The sequence below is a fragment of the Chelonia mydas genome, chromosome 1, assembly GCF_015237465.2.
Source record: "Chelonia mydas isolate rCheMyd1 chromosome 1, rCheMyd1.pri.v2, whole genome shotgun sequence".
Taxonomy (NCBI): Eukaryota; Metazoa; Chordata; order Testudines; family Cheloniidae; genus Chelonia; species Chelonia mydas.
In genome coordinates, this window is record NC_057849.1 from 135,248,426 (window position 1) to 135,266,145 (window position 17,720).

Genomic DNA, 17,720 nt, shown 5'->3' on the forward strand with positions numbered 1-17,720 from the left:
TTTTAGCCAGTTATAAATAGCAGCTGTAGGGTAGCAGCTTTATTGTATTGCTGCAGGATCATGGTTTCAGGAGCGCTATGAGATAACCACTTTTCGGTACATTCTCCTCCCCAAGCCTGTGCCTCACGTAGTATGGGTGCATACTCAGTTTAGAGAGCTTTATTGTCGTAACAATCTGGTTGTTAAATGTGTATACTTCATGGGCAACTGACTCAGATGCGCACACTAGGCAGCATATTACAGCATAAAGTCTGCCCCAATAATGCTTCTACTGAATTGTTCATCACTGTAGCAACCACACCTGATTCTGTGAGGGAGACACCTTGTACATACCATTATGTAAGCGTCACAGCATAACGAAGGAGTGCCTAGAAGAAACTGAGTCTGTAGATTAGGACAGCCAACCTGTATTCTGCAAGATGAGACAAAGAACCTTTGCACATCAGTAGAGATTTTACAGACACTAGTAGTTGTGACAACCAAAGCACATCCCTACTTTATTTATGGACTAAATGCAACAAGCTGCTCTCATCTCCCCACACTGCCACCATAACAGATCCACATCCAGGAGTGATACTACCTTCTCTTTAGTGGTTTTAAATACAATTCTCTGAGTGAGGTCCCCACCCATAGCAAAGGTTATCTGATGATTTTTGGGCAATCTGCTCCTCTCTGGATGCTCCCTATTGCCCCATTCATACTTTGTATCCTCCTGATCTCATAAATTCAAGGGCAGTGACACAGGTAGTTATTTTGTCCCACATCTTCCATTTCTGGTTGAGAGTTAATTTTCCACATCCAGCAACACATGCCTTGAAAAAGGCCGTGTACCACCAGGCTGACTATCAATGCACTCTCACCTTTAATTCTTTTTCCGTTTTGCAGAGCACCACATCCTAAGGGTTGCTGGATTTGGAGACACCAAGCACCATCTGCGCATCCCTTTGATCTGCACATCACACGGCAGTTTGTGTGACACACACACACACACACGCACGCACACACACACGTATTTCAGGTTGTTTGCCTGCAACAAAACAGATTTGCCTTTCAGACACGTCTCCTTGTGACCAGAGGACCAATATGGTATTTTCATTCGACAGGAAGACTTAGTGCTGACCCACAGCATGGTGACAGTGTACAGTTGTTGCTGGTGGCACACTCATGCACAATAGTGAGGGAATGACTAATACTGATTGCAACCCACAGGATATAGGTATTGCTGTACTTCATGAGCTGTGACCGATTCCCGTGCAGTTAGAGGAAAGGCACTCGAGCCCAGCTTTCATTCTACCTTTTGCCACCTGTGTCCCCACACCAGGCACTTATCTCATTTGCTGGTTACTATATCCTGGCTACTATATCCTACAACCTGATTCAAAGCTGTACTGCACTCTTGCTGACCTGTAGCTATAACATGTCCCTTTATTTTACCCCAGATGCTGCATTAGGCATGATCTGCACACAGCATAGCAAAGATTTCACAGGCTGTAGATTTTTCCAGTTCAGACTAAGAATTTACACTTCCCTCCATTATGCTTATTCACTGAAACAACAGATCATTCCAGATATTTGCAGTATGTGTGTCCTGTATGTCACAGAAACACAGGGTCCTAGTTTATGCCATCTAGTCTGAGAAACCAGGTCTGCTCTATAATTTTTCCCTCTGCATCAGATCATGCAGAGTTAAAGAGAGATTTTACCAACTGACTAGATCCCTGATGCTCTGGAAGCTATTGATTATACACAAGTTGCATACAAACAAAAATAAGTGAATTCTGCAAAAAAAAAAAAAAAAAGTATTCAGAAATATTTATTCAAATTTATAATCCAGTTCATTTTGATTGTTCTCCCCACTTTTTGGGTTTGCAAATATTTTACCAAACAAGTTTACAGGGGTGAACAGTCACATAAAATTCCCTTAAAATTAGCAGCTTGACTTTGTAAACATGATCATGGAAAGTGACACGGTGCTTGTAGCACTTACAGCGACATCTGTGAGAGCCTGGAATGAATCTCCAGACTATCAAGCACATTATTTGCCCAGCTCTAGTGTGTTTAATGCCCATTTTATGCTACCAAAAAAATGTCATTGTCAGAGGAATACTTAGACTCCATGACTCTTGATAAAATGGTTTCTCTGCCACAGGGTAGACATGACTGACCCATGGTGAACTGCATCATAAATTACAGACAGAAGACACATCCATTACCCCTCATACTCTGAGCCTGGGTTACAAGCACCACACCTGGATCTCCACGAAGTGAGCAGTTTAAAGTACGACCGTGAGAGCTAGACCATAACAACAAATAAAGACAAAAGTCATCAGCACAAATAAGGAGTATACTGGACCTTCAGCACCTTAGAGTTAATTTTTACCTAATCAGCTTTTAGCTGAAATGCTTTTAGAGTTTTGTGCGTGTAACATTTTTTGAGAGAATTATAAATGAAAACTGTGTACTTTGGAGAATTATAAATGAAAACTCAAAATAAATAACTATTAAAAATTAGGTCTGTATTTTAAATATAGGCAGGTTCTTGGACTGTACTGTAACGGTTAGCCATCCACTCCTATATTACATTTCTTTTATATTCTTCTAGCCCAGAAGGTCAATGAATATGTTTTATGACAAAATGCTGTATGCTAAGTGTAGCCCATAACTAGCTTAGTATTTTATTATATTCATCAGTAACAAAAGGAACCTACAGGCCTGTACCCTGTAAGACATTAGCTTAAGCAGGTTAGCATAAGTATAGCCAAGCACAGTAGACCTGTGACCCTTGGCATAGATGAATGGCCTGACAGTTACCCTTAGGTTTTGGGGAACTAGGAATAGCTTGCTCAATAGCAGGAGTTGGAATATAACGATATCATGCAACCGCAGGAATACTGAAGTGATACTGGACTTGGATATTTTAGGACAGAATTGTTGGCAGATGTCTAACCTCAAACTTGCTTGAGCCATAGGTGGCATATATGATAATTAATTAAATTGCATTAATAAGTTAACCTATAGAATATTTAAATGCACTCCAATATTATGAGGGTGAGGAAGTTAGATTTGGACTTGGAAAGCTCGGCATTAGAATGAATATTTGTGATAGTGTTCAGGCCTTGTAATAGGCCAAACCACCATGTGGATGAGGTTAGCTTTCCATCATTTGACCCTTTAGCTATATTCTTATCTGCCACCAATCTTGGGCATTGGGGAACCTGGACTATTGGACTCACTCAGCATGCCAGAGGCAGGGCTGGTCTTTTGTCTCTGACCACCGGTCCTCAAGGAAGGGTGTAAGTATATAAGTCTAAGAGCATATGCAAGGGAATGATACCACAGATATCCCCAATACTGTATTATTCCTGTCTGTGTATGTGGCTTGGAGCTTTTCTGTCTCTTGTACTGGTTTTAATAAAAATTACCAAGGCTTGGCTTTGCCCTCAGTGTGAGTGTCCTTGCCATAGATCCCGAGGCTCCCAACGAGATACTGAATGTATTGGTTTTAGTTCTCTGTAGCCTGATTCTGGGACAAGAACCCTCTTACACCCAGCTCATTAATCAGGATCAACAGGCAATCAATACAATTATTATTAACCCTTAAAAAGGATCAGGCAACATACATTTTGGAAACAACAAAGTTTTATGCATGTACAGAAAAGCCTCTCTCTGTAGAAGATTTCCCCAGGCTAACTCTGAAGCGGGTGTGGCAGAGCTTAAAAACTAAAACACAGTTTGTAGGGGGGAAATACCCATAGAAAGGCCTTCATGAAATCTCATCTAAATGCATGGATAGGGGTTTATGGTGCCCCTTCAGTTGTAAAATTGTTTTCATTAAGTCTTTTTTCTAAAGTATGCAAAACCTTTGATCATTGGAGCTATAAGATTAAAATTAGTGTACTGTTTTTAATGACAAAAGAAAAATTTCATAATCAGGGTGGAGTGAAAGCATACAGACTATAAAGGCTGTCCCAACCCCACAATTCTCACTCCTGCTGAATTCTGTTAGTTGTTCTGGGTTTCGTGAGTCAGGTAAGTACGATCTGAATTTACTACACGTTTAAAATCTCTTATATTAATTTGCCGTTTTCTTTTGGAAGTGGGTTGAACCCATCATATTGAAGAAAAAGCCCACTGTACCTGTGGGTTAACAGTTAAGTGTAACGTATTCACTGCTGAGATGTTAGTGGGAACAGAATTATCGGCCCAATAGGAAAAAAAAAAATCAAACAAACCTGTATACCTAGTTGATAGTTTCAATATATTAGAGGAGATTTACATTTTCACCTGTTGATAACTGCTTGGTTAACATAATCATGTCTAATCCAAAAACTGCACTTATAATAAACAATTGTTGTTTATACCAACTACTTGCCCTCTTCATCCAAAACAGACACATGCTACCTGGAATGAAATCCATCACTGATTTTTTCCTTCTCTTTAAACATTCAAATGTCGGGTTTTGTTTTTGTTTTCACAGTTATTCTTCAAGAATATAAACAGAAATATGGAAAATTTACTTGATAGTAACCTTTTAAAATATTTCACCCAATATGCGTTGATGGAGGGTAGTACCAGCGCGCTGTCCATTGATGGACTGAAAAACCTGCTTCAAAATCAATTTGCACAATATCTGCAGGTAAGTGTAGCCCAAGCAGCATCAATTGTACTCTGTGGAATGGGTGGAAAAATGTAAATACAGGCCCTGATCCTGCAAGGCAGAGCCTTATGCCCCCATTGACTTTAATGATCATTGTCAAAGGGTCAGTATGTGAATCCACCACTCGCCTTAGTGAGCAGTTACTCACAATGGACAACTATGTGAGTACGGAGTTCACAACTTGGCACTATGAAAGAAATACTTTTAATGTATTTTATAAGGTGTTCTGAAGGCAAAGTTGCACCAACTTGATCATATAAAAGATTCCCCCCAGTCTATATACTGTATCTAGGGTGACCAGACAGCAAGTGTGAAAAATCAGGACAGGGGGTGGGGGTTATAGGCGCCTATATAAGAAAAAGGCCCAAAAATCGGGACTGATCCCTATAAAATCAGGACATCTGGTCACCCCAACTGTATCTTGATTCATCTCAGAGGATCTTTAGACTTTGAATACTAGGTAGACTTTGACTGGTAATTATTCAATTCTGAAAACAGAAGTATCAGAACTTAGGTGAGAAGTCTGAAGAAGCTGGTAAATAGTTGAAGATCCTGCTGTAATGGAAATGGAGATAATAATTCTCTGTGATTTCAAGAAAAGTGCAAAGGCAAAAAATCACCACCACCACTTGATCTGCAGAAATGTCCATATGACACCATTTGAGGGTTTCAAGAATGATCAGATTTTGGAAGATTAACTGGAGTTGGATTCTGACTTCAGTAGGACTCCAAACAGTTTCCTTTGCTGGAGTGGACATTTAGATGTTAAATGTGGGTGTGTTGAATCAATGTTGGTACATTTTGTCAAAGGCCTGAACTCAGTGGAAATTCCAGAATTTTGTAAATAACAAAAATCCACTTTATTCATTTTGCTACAATTTGTTGGATGGAGAAAAATCATTTACATGATCCAGTATATGCAATTAAGCCTAGTGAAAAACTATAAAGTATAAAAAAGTGCTTCCTTATCAAACAATTATCATAATTTATAGTCATAATTTAGTTAATTGGAAACAAACTTGTAAGTCTGCAAAGGTGCTTTCTTACTAAAACTTTTTTATATCAGTCATAGCTGGTTCAGCTTTGGAGGAAAATAAATCCAGATTTGACTGAACACTCACATTTCACCTGTCTTATCAATGATTTCTATTTGCAATTTGGATAGTAGATTTTTGTAGCATTTTCCCTTTTTGAAGAAATGTGCAACTTGTTTGACACTGAAATAGATATAAAGTATGACACAACATAAAAAAGCAGCTTAAATCACAATCAAAATTAGGTTTTCCCGCTTTATAAATTTGACTTATTAACAAGAATGTTTTCAGAAAATTCACTGCACCAGAATGTCATGTGCACTTTCATAATACGGACTGGACTAAAAGGAGTTGATGCTCTTAGCTAGATTTTCCACATTTGAACAATTTTGCTAATACAATACAGAGTATTCTAAATACAGGGGGGAACAGTCCTGTCTCAGGGCCTGATCCAAAGTCCAGTGAAGTCAATGGGATTCTTTCAACTGATGTAAGTGGACTCTGGGTTAGACCCTGAGACAGCACTGCGTGGTAGATGTTGACTTTTAATGGTGGCCACTGTAGCTCAGTGAGTCTATGCTACTGCTCCTGTCGTTCTTTCCCCATCTTTGTGATATAGTCCGAACTCAATTTACCTACATCAGAATGAAAGCCTAGTCATAATGAAGCCTTGCTTTAGAGATTTGTTCAAGAACCTCTGGCGTGTTTGGTTGCACTGGGTCCACTGGCTCTTGCACATGGGGACATTTTCATTTCTTGATAGTCTGTGAGAATTTTAACTATTTCTTAGGAATGCTCTTCTATAGTGAACGGCAGATGATTGCTCACACTGTTCAGAGGACTGGTACATCATTGATAACAACTTTAGCAGACTGTGGACATTGCATTTCTTGGTTAGTCAATATAACAATCTCACACACACACACACCCCATGTACTTACTGATAGATCCTATAGTAGTAGCAACACCTCCATAGTAACATTAATAGTTAGCCTACTTTATGGGCTATGTTTCTTATCAGGAAGGATCTGTGACCATTAATTTTTTTACTTAACTAGTTAAATTATTTTCCCATAAAAACAGGGTGCATTCTCTCTCGATAACATAATTAAATCGTTGGACAAAAATAATGATGGGAAAGTCAGCTTTGAAGAATTTGTGTCCATTATAAAACGTGTAACTGGCACAGGCCAGTAAGACAAAAGGAGGACCACTACCACTGGCAAAAGAAGAGAGAAAAAACTTGGCATTCATAAAAAGTATATATTATATATATGTATTTACAGATTTACTTATTGTGATAACATTATCAGCAGATAATAAAGATGTTCTTTATTGTAAAAGGATTGGTCTCCTTGTACTGTATTTCCTATATACAGGTTATCAACACACACTAAGCAGGTCCACTTCCCAGTTATTTTAGAATTAACATTTTTATTTCATGCTACAAAAACATGATGTAAGGAAATGGCCTTTATATAGCTCCAGCTTTATGTGGGGGTAGTACTTTGAGATATGGGACAGTTTAAATCAGGGGTGGGCAAACTTTTTGGCCCAAAGGCCAATCATGGTTCCAAAACTGTATGGAGGGCTGGGTGTAGTGTACTAAATTGCTCCTCATAGGAATGTGCTACTTACGGTGTACTACTTACGGCTGCCACTGCTGGTGCTCTGAGCGGCATGGAAAGGGGGCGAGGAGCGGGGGGTTGGATAAGGGGCAGGAGGTCCCGGTGGGCAGTAAGGGGACAGGGAGCAGGGGGTGGTTGGATAGACGTGGGAGTCCCGGAGAGCCTGTCAGGGGGTGGGGTGTGGATAGGGGTCAGGGCAGTCAGGGGACAGGGAGGATTGGATAGGGGCTGGGGTTCTGGGGGGAAATGGGGGGCTAGAGGCGGGGGGTCCCGGGAGGGGGCAGTCAGGGGACAAGGAGCAGGGGGGGGTTGGATGGGTCTGAGGGGGGCAGTCAGGGGGGCGGGAAGTGGTGGATAGGGGGCAGGAGCCAGGCTGTTTTGGGAGGCACAGCCTTCCCTACCCAGGTGTAGTGTATTAAATTGCTCCCCGTAGGAATGTGCTACTTACGGTGTACTACTTACGGCTGCCAGTCCTGGTGCTCTGAAAGTAGCACATTCCTACGGGGAGCAATTTAACTTGGTGGTGGCTCTCACAGCCACGTGGCCCGGCAGGAACTCGCAGCCATGCCGCCCAGAGCGCTGATGGCACACGAGCTGAGGCTGCGCGGGAGGGGCTGAGGGCGAGCCTCCCTGGCAGGGAGCTCAAGGGCCAGGCAGGATGGTCCTGCGGGCCAGACGTGGCCCGTGGGCCATAGCTTGCCCACCTCCAGTTTAAATTCATGGTTTTGGAAGGAATATATGGCCATATACATTAAGGTCGGTCTATCACTCCCAGCAAGGATTGTTCACTACAGTATATACTAGTCAATTCAATTTAAGTCAGGACACACATCTCAATATAGTAAAACATCTGAATTAGATATATTTAAGATTTGTATGTTAAATACAAACTTACCCATATTCTATTTACTATTTAAAAAAATATTTTCCTCAATAACACGCACAAAATATACCTAACAAAAATAGCTGTACTTAGGTGAATCAAGTAAAAATCTGTAAGGAATATCATAACTGTATACATACAAAATTAATTATATCAAATCTAAGATCAAATATGGCCTGCATATTACAGTAGAACCTGAGAGTTACGAACACCTCAGGAATGGAGGCTGTTTCTAACTCTGAAATGTTCATAACTCCAAACAAAGCATTATGGTTGTTCTTTCAAAAGTTCACAACTGAACGTTGACTTAATACAGCTTTGAAACTTTACTGTGCAGAACAAAAATGTTGCTTTTAATCATCTTAATTTAAATCATAGGGTTGGAAGGGACCTCAGGAGGTCATCTAGTCCAACCCCCTCCTCAAAGTAGGATCAAACCCCAATTTTTGCCCCAGATCCCTAAATAGCCCCCCTCAAGGATTAAATTCACAACCCTGGGTTTAGCAGGTTAATGCTCAAACCACTGAGCTATCCCTCCCCCCTGAACAAAACAAGCACAGAAACAGTTTCTTTACCTTGTCAAATCTTTTTCTTTTAACTTTCCCTTTATTTTTTTAGTAGTTTACGTTCAAAGTACTATACAGTATTTGCATTTTTTAAATTTTTTTTGGTCTCTGCTGCTGCCTGATTGCATACTTCCAGTTCCAAATGTGGTGTGTGGTTGACCAGTCAGTTCATAACTCTGGTGTTCGTAACTTTGAGGTTCTACTGTATCACAAATGTGTCTGTGACCTCTGCACTGATGGTCTATGTTCTAACAGGATATATTCATTAAACCATTCTGACACTAAAGGTTTCGATTCCTTCTTTTGCATATTCTTGCTATTGACAATATAATAATAAAATATCTTTGATATTCGTTTACTTTAACAACTTTAAGTTACAGTTAATAACTAATTTAAAAAAAAACATTATTAGGGTTAGAAAGTCAAGGACACAAAGTTAGGAAATGTCAGAATTAAAGTTGTTTATGCATCCTTCATTTGTCCTGCTTCTGCATATGCATTATGGTACAGCATTTAATTCCATGATTACGTTCTATTTATTTTCCACAGGACCCAGAAAAAAACATTTGATGATGAATTAGACGGATGGTCAGTACATTACAGTACATGGCTACAAGCAGAGCATCCACCATTCTCTCTGCTGGCATCATGTTCTGCCTTATGACAGACAGTACAAAGAAAAAATGTTCCAAAAATATACTTCACTGTTTACATTTTTAAAGTAACATTTTGCTCCTTCTGGGAACCTTTTAGCAAGCAACATTCACCGCAACTATGAGAGACAGGTTTGGACTGCAGTTGGGTGGGATGATGTTTGTATTATTGTGAAAATCCTTTCACCAATACAGCTAGCTGTTCCAATTCGAGAGCAGATCTCTTTGCTAAAATGAAACTTCCAAACACCTGTTCTTTAAGGGAGATCTGACCCTTTACCCTTTAAGGGTCCAGTCCTGAAAGGTGCTAAGTATCTTCAACTTCCACTGAAGAAAGGGGATGTTGAAAGTGCTCAGCACTTCATAGGAAACACCAAACATGTTTCTGAATCAGGCCCTAAATTGGGAACAACTTACAGTCCATGGCTACATAGCTGCAGAGAGCAGATGAGACATATTTCTATTGGTTCAGATCCTAATTCCTGTCAGTCTCATAGAGGGGACATCTTATATGCATTTTTTTTAATGGATTTGAGGTGGCCCTGAAAAATATTCAGAGTGGGAATACTCTAAAGGAAGGGAGATTTCACTCTTTCACAAAAGTGGTAAGACATTTTTCTGGTTTGGCTATCGTGACAAAGTTCCTCCTCTGCCTTGGTGGGTCCTGCGCTTATTGGTGGATTTGCTTCCTCAGAGATTCACGGCAGCCCTCAGTTTGGCCACTTTCGTCGCTCAAATCTGCCGTTCACTCAGTTAGCCTCATCAATGGCCAGCATGGGGAAAGGAAGAAGAATAATCCCCGCAGTCTCTGCTGATCCAACTAGTGGATCAGGGAACAGGCCAGAGATCTTCCCCTCTGGTGGAACCCACAGTCCAGTTCAACTCCTCCGGTATCAAGTAGGGAGTTGGGGGGATGGAGGGATGGGGGGAACCCGGGCCCACCCTCTATGGACTGCAGCTGTCTACAGTGGCTCCTGTAACAGCTGCATGACAGCTACAACTCCCTGAGCTACTTCCCCATGGCCTCCTCCCAACACCTTCTTTATTCTCAACTCAGGACCTTCCTCCTGATGTCTGATAATGCTTGTACTTCTCAGTCTTCCAGTAGTACGCCTTTTCACTCTCAGCTTCTTGCGCCTCTTGCTCCCAGCTCCTCACACGCACCACAAACTGAAGTGAGCTCCTTTTTAAACTCAGGTGCCCTGATTAGTCTGCCTTAATTGAGTCTAGCAGCTTCTTGATTGGCTGCAGGTGTTCTAATCAGCCTGTCTGCCTTAATTGTTTCCAGAAAGTTCCCGATTGTTCTGGAACCTTCCCTGTTACCTTACCCAGGGAAAAGGGACCTACTTAACCTGGGGCTAATATATCTGCCTTCTATCACTCTCCTGTAGCCATCTGGCCCGACCCTGTCACACTATACATGTACAACTTCTGAAGTTTGCTTTTTTGTATTTGTTATAAATACAAAATAAAATTTATGCATAGAAATAACACTTAACCTCTTTCAATGAATAGGAACTTAGACACTGACTTCACGGGAGTGTAGGATTCAATCTCTTAATAAATATTTAGCATATTCATTCCTCTTTACAACACAAGCCCAATTAGCCTTGCAACATCAGTCCTCTCTATTGTCCCATAAAGATTTAATCATCTTTGGGAGGAGTATGATCAGGTCCACATCAGATGAATTTACTTTTGCACATTAAAACATTTACAATTTTTTTTTAGATTCTCTTTTTAATCCTTTCAGCACATAGCCTACATCAGAAAATTCCAGCGTCATAGTAATTGCTATTGGTATTATTAGTTACCTTATTGAGAAGAAACTAATGAAACACAAGGAAACGAAATTAAAAATAAGGTATCCCTGTAAGAAGGAGGACAGACCACTAGCTTAGAACTTGGGAGACCTGGGTTCAAGTCCCTGATCTACCACAGATGTCCTTTGTAACCTTGGGCAAGTCACTTAGTCTCTCTGTACCTCAGTTCCCCATCTGTAAAATAGGGAAAAGAACACTTTCCTACCTCACAGGGGTGTTGAGAGGATAAATAAAAGATTGTAAGATAAAATAAGGTACCTAAAATAGACTACTGTGTACACTTCAGTCCGTAAGTAGCTAGTGTTTCTTGGAGAAAAATTATTTTTCAAGTAGTCTATTTTTGGCCAAATATAAACTATTTTCATACACCTTGTTTTTACTTCAATTCTGGCTATGAGCCCAACCCTGCAAATACTTCTGTACGTGAGCAACTTTATGCATGCAAGTAATCACACTGAACTAAATGGGATTACTCATGTGTGTAAGCATTTGCAGGTCTGGGATCTATATTTCTTTTCTTTTTATCTCTGTTATACAATAGGAGAAATTTCTGACTTTGACTGTGTTACTAACACCTCTTGTAAGTTATAGGAAAAGCAGGCAACGGGAAGTAAACATTAAATAGTGTTATAAAAGTGTCACTTCCTCCCAAAGCCCACTTCTAATCCAAGGCTCCGGGTTATGAAAAATGCTTACATTTTACTTATTCCAAAATGTCAGCAGCACTTCATACCATATGTAATATCAGAAATATCATGGAAAATAAAGTTTTAAAAATAAAATCAGCATTTTCAAGGCTAGTACTGACAGAGCCATTTTTACAAAAGTTATATTAGAGGCATCAGCAGATAAAAGACTGAGACCACAACGCAAGAGCTCATCAGAAAAGATTACAACCTGATTTAATATTGTGGGGAAAGAGGGGGAATAAAAACAAAATGCCTTTGACCATTTGGATCAAATTCTGCCCTAACACGCTGTGTAAACACATTTACTGCAAAGGGCTGCAAGGAATGTACAAAGAAAACAGTGCAGAATTTATCCCTAAATGTATTATTTGCAGTATAAAATTATTCCACAGAATAATAATACAACTTGGCGCATTACTATTTCAAAGTGTTGCAAAAACATGAACTACATTAATCCTCACAACAGCCAGGCAAGGTCAGTAGGTATTATCATTCCAGTTTTACAGGTCAGAAAACAGAGGCAAAAAGATTAAAGGCCTTACCATAGAACACATGCAGCAAGTTATCAACACAGCTGAAATTAGATAGTATGAGTTTCTGGGCCTGACCAGCCCTCATTCATCTAGCCGACATTCCCTTTGTGAAATCAAATCTATATTAAGCAGAGCTGGGCCCAAGCTTCAAAATCTGGATATGGAATTCTAACATGCACGATATGATGGATACAGCACTGGGCTGGGAGTCAGACGAGCTGGGTTCTATGCCTGGTTCTGCAACTGACGGACTGGTTGACCTTGGGAAAGTCACTTCACCTCTCTGTGCTACTGCTTCCCCCATCTATAGATGAAACTTACCATCTGTGCAAAGTACTTGGAGTTCTACAGATTAAAAGAACTATTAATTATTATTTTGTGACATTCAGATAAAAGATTTTCGTTCAAGACTATTTCTAGTGCTAAAGCAAGGATGGATAAATGCATAAACGCTAATAACTGTAACAGGAAACTCAGACATGTCCACTTTAATTTAAATGCCCTAGACACATTTTATAATGCTTTTCACCATGTGGGAAGGAAAAATGGTAAAATTTTGTTTAAAACAAACTTTGTAGTTAAACTTTATAATGTGCAAGTCACAAAAGAAACTCATAAACCAGTGTTTTGTATGCAGAAACTATCAAATGGTTTCTCAGCACTGAAATATCAACTGCACACTATGGTTCCAGTCCTCCAACACCTACAGACTAGCTTAACTCCTGCGTGTAGCCCCTCTGACTACCCATGAAGCTCAACAGGAGTACTCATGTGCATAAAGTTTCTCCTGGGTGTGTCAGCAGGATCAATGCCAAGTAATGCTTTTGTAATCACACTGAACCATGGAACAAGATGAAATAGATAAATAATAGTTGAGCTGATATAGATCAGCAACACGGTACGAAACTCCCTTACAGCTTAAGTATGCCTTAGTTACTCTTCAAACAAGTCAAGTCACAACATTTACCTCTTCAACTTTAGAATGAGAAGCAAATATCTCAAAAAGAAAATCTTCACAGTGCTAAAAACTTTTGATCAAAACAGTTTCTGTGCATTCTATTACAGCAATATCACTTGGGCCATTATAGTTCCAAGGACACAGTCAATTAATAGTGTTGCCAATTCTTGCGATTTTTATCATGATTCTTGTGATATTTTGCTGTTTTTCTTAGCTGCAGCTCCTTGAGTCAGGTGATTGTGTGAAAATCTTAGCTTTTATTTTTTGTTTTTATTTAAATAAGTTTCTAGCCTTCATGGTTGCAGAGAAAAGCTGTAAAACAGACTCTTACAAGCTCAAATCCAAGAAGACAAATAAAAAGAACCCAAAATTTATTAATTATTTTTAGAAATCTCATGAGTGTTAAGCCAATCTCGTGATTTCTGGGGTTCAGCTCATGATTTATGAACACTTGAGGTTGGCAATACTACGTCTAGTAAATTAAAAAGAGTTACAAGAAATTCCAAGTTCTACACCTTCCCCTGAGAATCCTTGCTTATTGGCATGGTTCAGCAATCACATGGTCCTATTTTTTTATTTAAAAACAAAACAAAACAAGCAAAACACAACTGTTAATGGACCAGTGTTTCTCCACTCCCATTCTCAAGGAGCAACTTCCAGAGGAGGAGTAGCCAACACAAGGAAGAGTAGTACAGTAAGTGCTCTACTTCTGTTTCAAGCCTTACTGAGTTGCTGAGGGTGTTACCACGGGAATGACATGGTGTTCCCTCATCAGCTCTCACGTTGCATGAAATCATCTCTATGGCCTCAATAATTCACAAACCTCACTAACTGATACCCCTTAAATTATTTCTGTCCATTACTATAAACAATATCCAAATATTTTAATACAATGCAGGCTCTGCTAAACTGGCTACAGGTATTAATATGGTAAGATGCCCAGTTGAAACAACTGAAGGTTCTCTTTGCCTCACTCAGAGTTCAGCTGTGAAATATCAGCATTTCCGCTATACAGATTAAGATTCAGAAACAGGCTTTGCAGAGTAGCTGTTATGCACATCACACACAAATTGTTTAAACTCCATTCATTACATTAATCTTTTGTGACTTTCAGATTTTACATTTATTCCATTATTTTCTTCACATAAATTGTACTTGAATGTATGTCTTGCTTCTCCTTCAATGCTATCAAAACGCTGCAGATCACCCAATGATTCATGATATTTCTGTACAACAGCAATATGGTGTCATAGATATGAGCTTCAATTCACTTCTCAACACCTTTTCCCTTTTGTATGGGGTCAGAGGTGCCCACAAGTCTTTACTACTCCTTCTGGTCCATTGCAGGGGTCCATAGGTCTTAGAGTTCCAGTCCTTTTCTCTTCAATCTTCTCTCGACAGTCTTTTCATCGTATCTTCTATCTTCACATCCTTTCTTGTTGTCCTCTTCCTCCCATGCTTTCTTTGCAAATCATTCTTCTCTCATTAGTATCACTTGTCCACCCACTTCAAATGTGCACTCTCCAGCCTATTTATTACTGGGAGTCCCACATTCATCTTTCCCCTAATTTCTTCCATGCACACACTGTCTTCCCTCCACTTGGCTGCCATTCTCAATATATTATGTGCTACTACCTGTATCTTAGAATCATAGAAAATCTTTTTTCTTCCATGTGCAAAAGACCCCACCATTTCTAAACCACAGAGCAGGCAGAGAAAAACACATGCAGCATATACTTTTCCTGTCAGTTTGTTACTTAACTGAGGTCCTACAGTACTTCTATCTTTTTCACTGTCACTCACGCACAGTGGGCTCTTCTTTTCAATTCTCCAGATCTCTCTCTGATAGCACTAAGGGTATGTTTACACTCCAAAAAGACACCCGTAGTCGGCCTGTGCCAGCTGACTCGGGATAAGCGGCTTTTTAATTGTGGAGTAGACATTCGGGCTTGGGTTGCAGTCAGAGCTCTGGGATCCTCCCCCCTCGCGGGGTCCTAGACCCTGGGCTTGGGCTCGTCTGAACCACAATTAAACTGCCCCATAGCTCAAGCCCCGTGAGTCAGCTGGCACGGGCCAGGTGAATGTTTTTAACTGCAGTTTATACCTTCAGTGTACTTCCCAATGTGACAGGGCAAGGCCAGATGGCTATAGAAAAGTAGTGGGAGATAGATATATTAGCTCCAGGCTAAACAAATCCCTGGTACCAGGTTAAGTGAAATGGAAGCTGCTCCAGGTCAATTAAGACACCTGGGGCCAATTAAGAACTTTCCAGAAGGCAGGGAGAAGGCTAGGTTGACTGGGACACCTGAAGCCAATCAGGGGCTGGCTGAAAGTAGTTAAAAGCCGCCCAGTCAGTCAGGTGGGTGTGCATGTCAGGAGCTGTGGGAGGAAGTTGTGCTGTTGGAGAGACTGAGTAGTACACACCATATCAGGCACAAGGAAGGAGGCCCTGAGATAAGAGTGAAGTGGAGCTTGAGGAAGTGGGTGCTGCTATGGGGGAAGTAGCCCAGGGAATTGTACATGTCATGTTTCTAAATGGTCAGCTACCATAGCTGATACTATAAGGGTCCCTGGGCTGGAGCCTGGAGTAGAGGGTGGGCCCGGGCTTCCCCCCCTACCTTTGCCCCTTGATTAATCACTGAGACTGGGAGACAACAGAGACTGTGCAAGGAAGGATAACTTCTCCTCACCTCCCTTGCTGGCTTATGATGAAAATGGCTCAGCAGACTGTGACCCTTTTCTCGAGAGAAAGAAGGTTACGTGGAGGGTCATAGTGAGCCTCTGAGGCTAGTGAAATCTGCCAGGAAACGCGGGACCCACGGAGGCAAGGACAGAGCTTTGTCACACCAAGTACACAGATTCTTTCTTCTCCTTGAGTGTCTCTTCTGAAGCTTCAATCAACAGCTCTTTTTCCACCCTCTTCACTTGCAAAACTTCAGGTTTCTTTGTGTTTATCTTCAAACCATGGTCGTCAACACAGATGTCCACTTGCTATTGTTCTAACATTTAGTACTATTATTGCACTTTAACACAGAAAATTGCTGTGAGAGTTGAAGTATGGATTTGAACAGGCTAAAAAATATTGTACTGTGGACTGATTGCTATTACACTGTAATAAACAGTAGTTCTCTGTAATCATTGATAAAAGAATACAGCATGTAAAGTAAAAGCCAGCAATGAGCTCATGCTGACAAGTTTAAATCTTGATTCAGATCCAGACCAAAATTAACTCAAAGCGTGGGACATTCAGACCTGGGGTATTGGTTCAGGTCCATCTTTAGTGAGGATTAAGGGATTTTCAAAGGATACAAATAATCCATAGCACTTCAATGGCATGTTACAAAGACCATCTACTTAACAACAAAGAAACATGGCAACATCAGGATAAGTAAAATGAGATTACTGACAAGAACATTTTGAGGGGGCTAAATGTCACCTGCAACAAGGTTTAGTAGGTGAGACCCGGAAAGGGAATAAACTGTAATGGCATGATAGGAAGAAATTCTGCTGATGCCCCCTTCCCAAGGACATGCATTCAGTTCATCCTAAGATCAGTCTTCCCTGTAGCCCGGCCCTTCTGCATCTAAACTTCCTGCCCACCAAACAGGCTTAAGATAACCTTGATAATGTTCAGGGTTTCAAGAGTACATTGATTTATGGAATTCATCAGGGGTCAATTTTTCTTAGATGCAAAAGAAGCATGCAGTCTGTAAGCATGCAGTCTTTTGAAGACTAAGCAAAAAATCCATTTTTACATTTCAGATTACAACCTAACACTTCTGGAGCAAGCTGACACTGGAGCAGCAGTTTAACATTTAGCAGTCTGTTAATTCAATATATATCTAAAACATTTCTCTTGTCTTATCTTTTTCATATTCTAGAAATCCCCATTTTTCAGATAGTCTGCGAGCTTTCCTGTTATGAGAATATTACATGCTCTCCTCAACTATGAGATATTATCAGGGGTCTCCCTTCCAAGATTTTGCCAGAGCACACATGGATGATGTGAGTGCAACTTTATATTACTGAGTCAAGAGGACTTTCTATCTGGAAGATCCAAAATCACTATGATTGGAACCATTTGTACTTTCACTTTTATTAAATCCACTATGATGTTTTTAAGTACTTGACCAATTTTCCTCTGCTTTGGGACAGTCCCATCAAACACACAGCATAGAAAACTGTCCTAAAGAAGGACTTTCTCTTTGTGACACTAGAACAAATTTGGAAAAAAAAAACCTATCACATAAAAAAAATTATACCAGTCCTTTTCTTTATTTTCCCTGCAATTTTATT

The 17,720-nt window shown here is 40.3% G+C and overlaps 1 protein-coding gene and 1 long non-coding RNA gene across 13 annotated transcripts in view; one reads left to right on the top strand and one right to left on the bottom strand.

The window, feature by feature from the left end:
- CTPS2 (CTP synthase 2) overlaps positions 1-17,720 on the bottom strand; it is a 138,176-nt gene that overhangs the window by 70,358 nt on the left and 50,098 nt on the right. The window contains exons 16-17 of one of the 12 annotated variants that reach the window (XM_043537879.1): positions 861-1,027; positions 339-412 (exon numbers count right to left, since the gene is read on the bottom strand). The exons of 10 other annotated variants lie outside the window; for them this stretch is intronic. In XM_043537879.1, coding sequence (XP_043393814.1) covers positions 863-1,027 — 165 coding nt within the window. In that variant the 3' untranslated portion in view covers positions 339-412; positions 861-862. Of the gene's footprint in view, positions 1-338; positions 413-846; positions 1,028-17,720 lie in introns of those variants that run through there. One more of the 12 variants, XM_037900976.2, reaches the window with a different exon arrangement.
- Positions 3,457-6,898, top strand: LOC114022044. Its single transcript, XR_003566315.3, has 3 exons — positions 3,457-4,029; positions 4,478-4,636; positions 6,775-6,898. It is a non-coding gene; the product is annotated as an uncharacterized LOC114022044 (long non-coding RNA).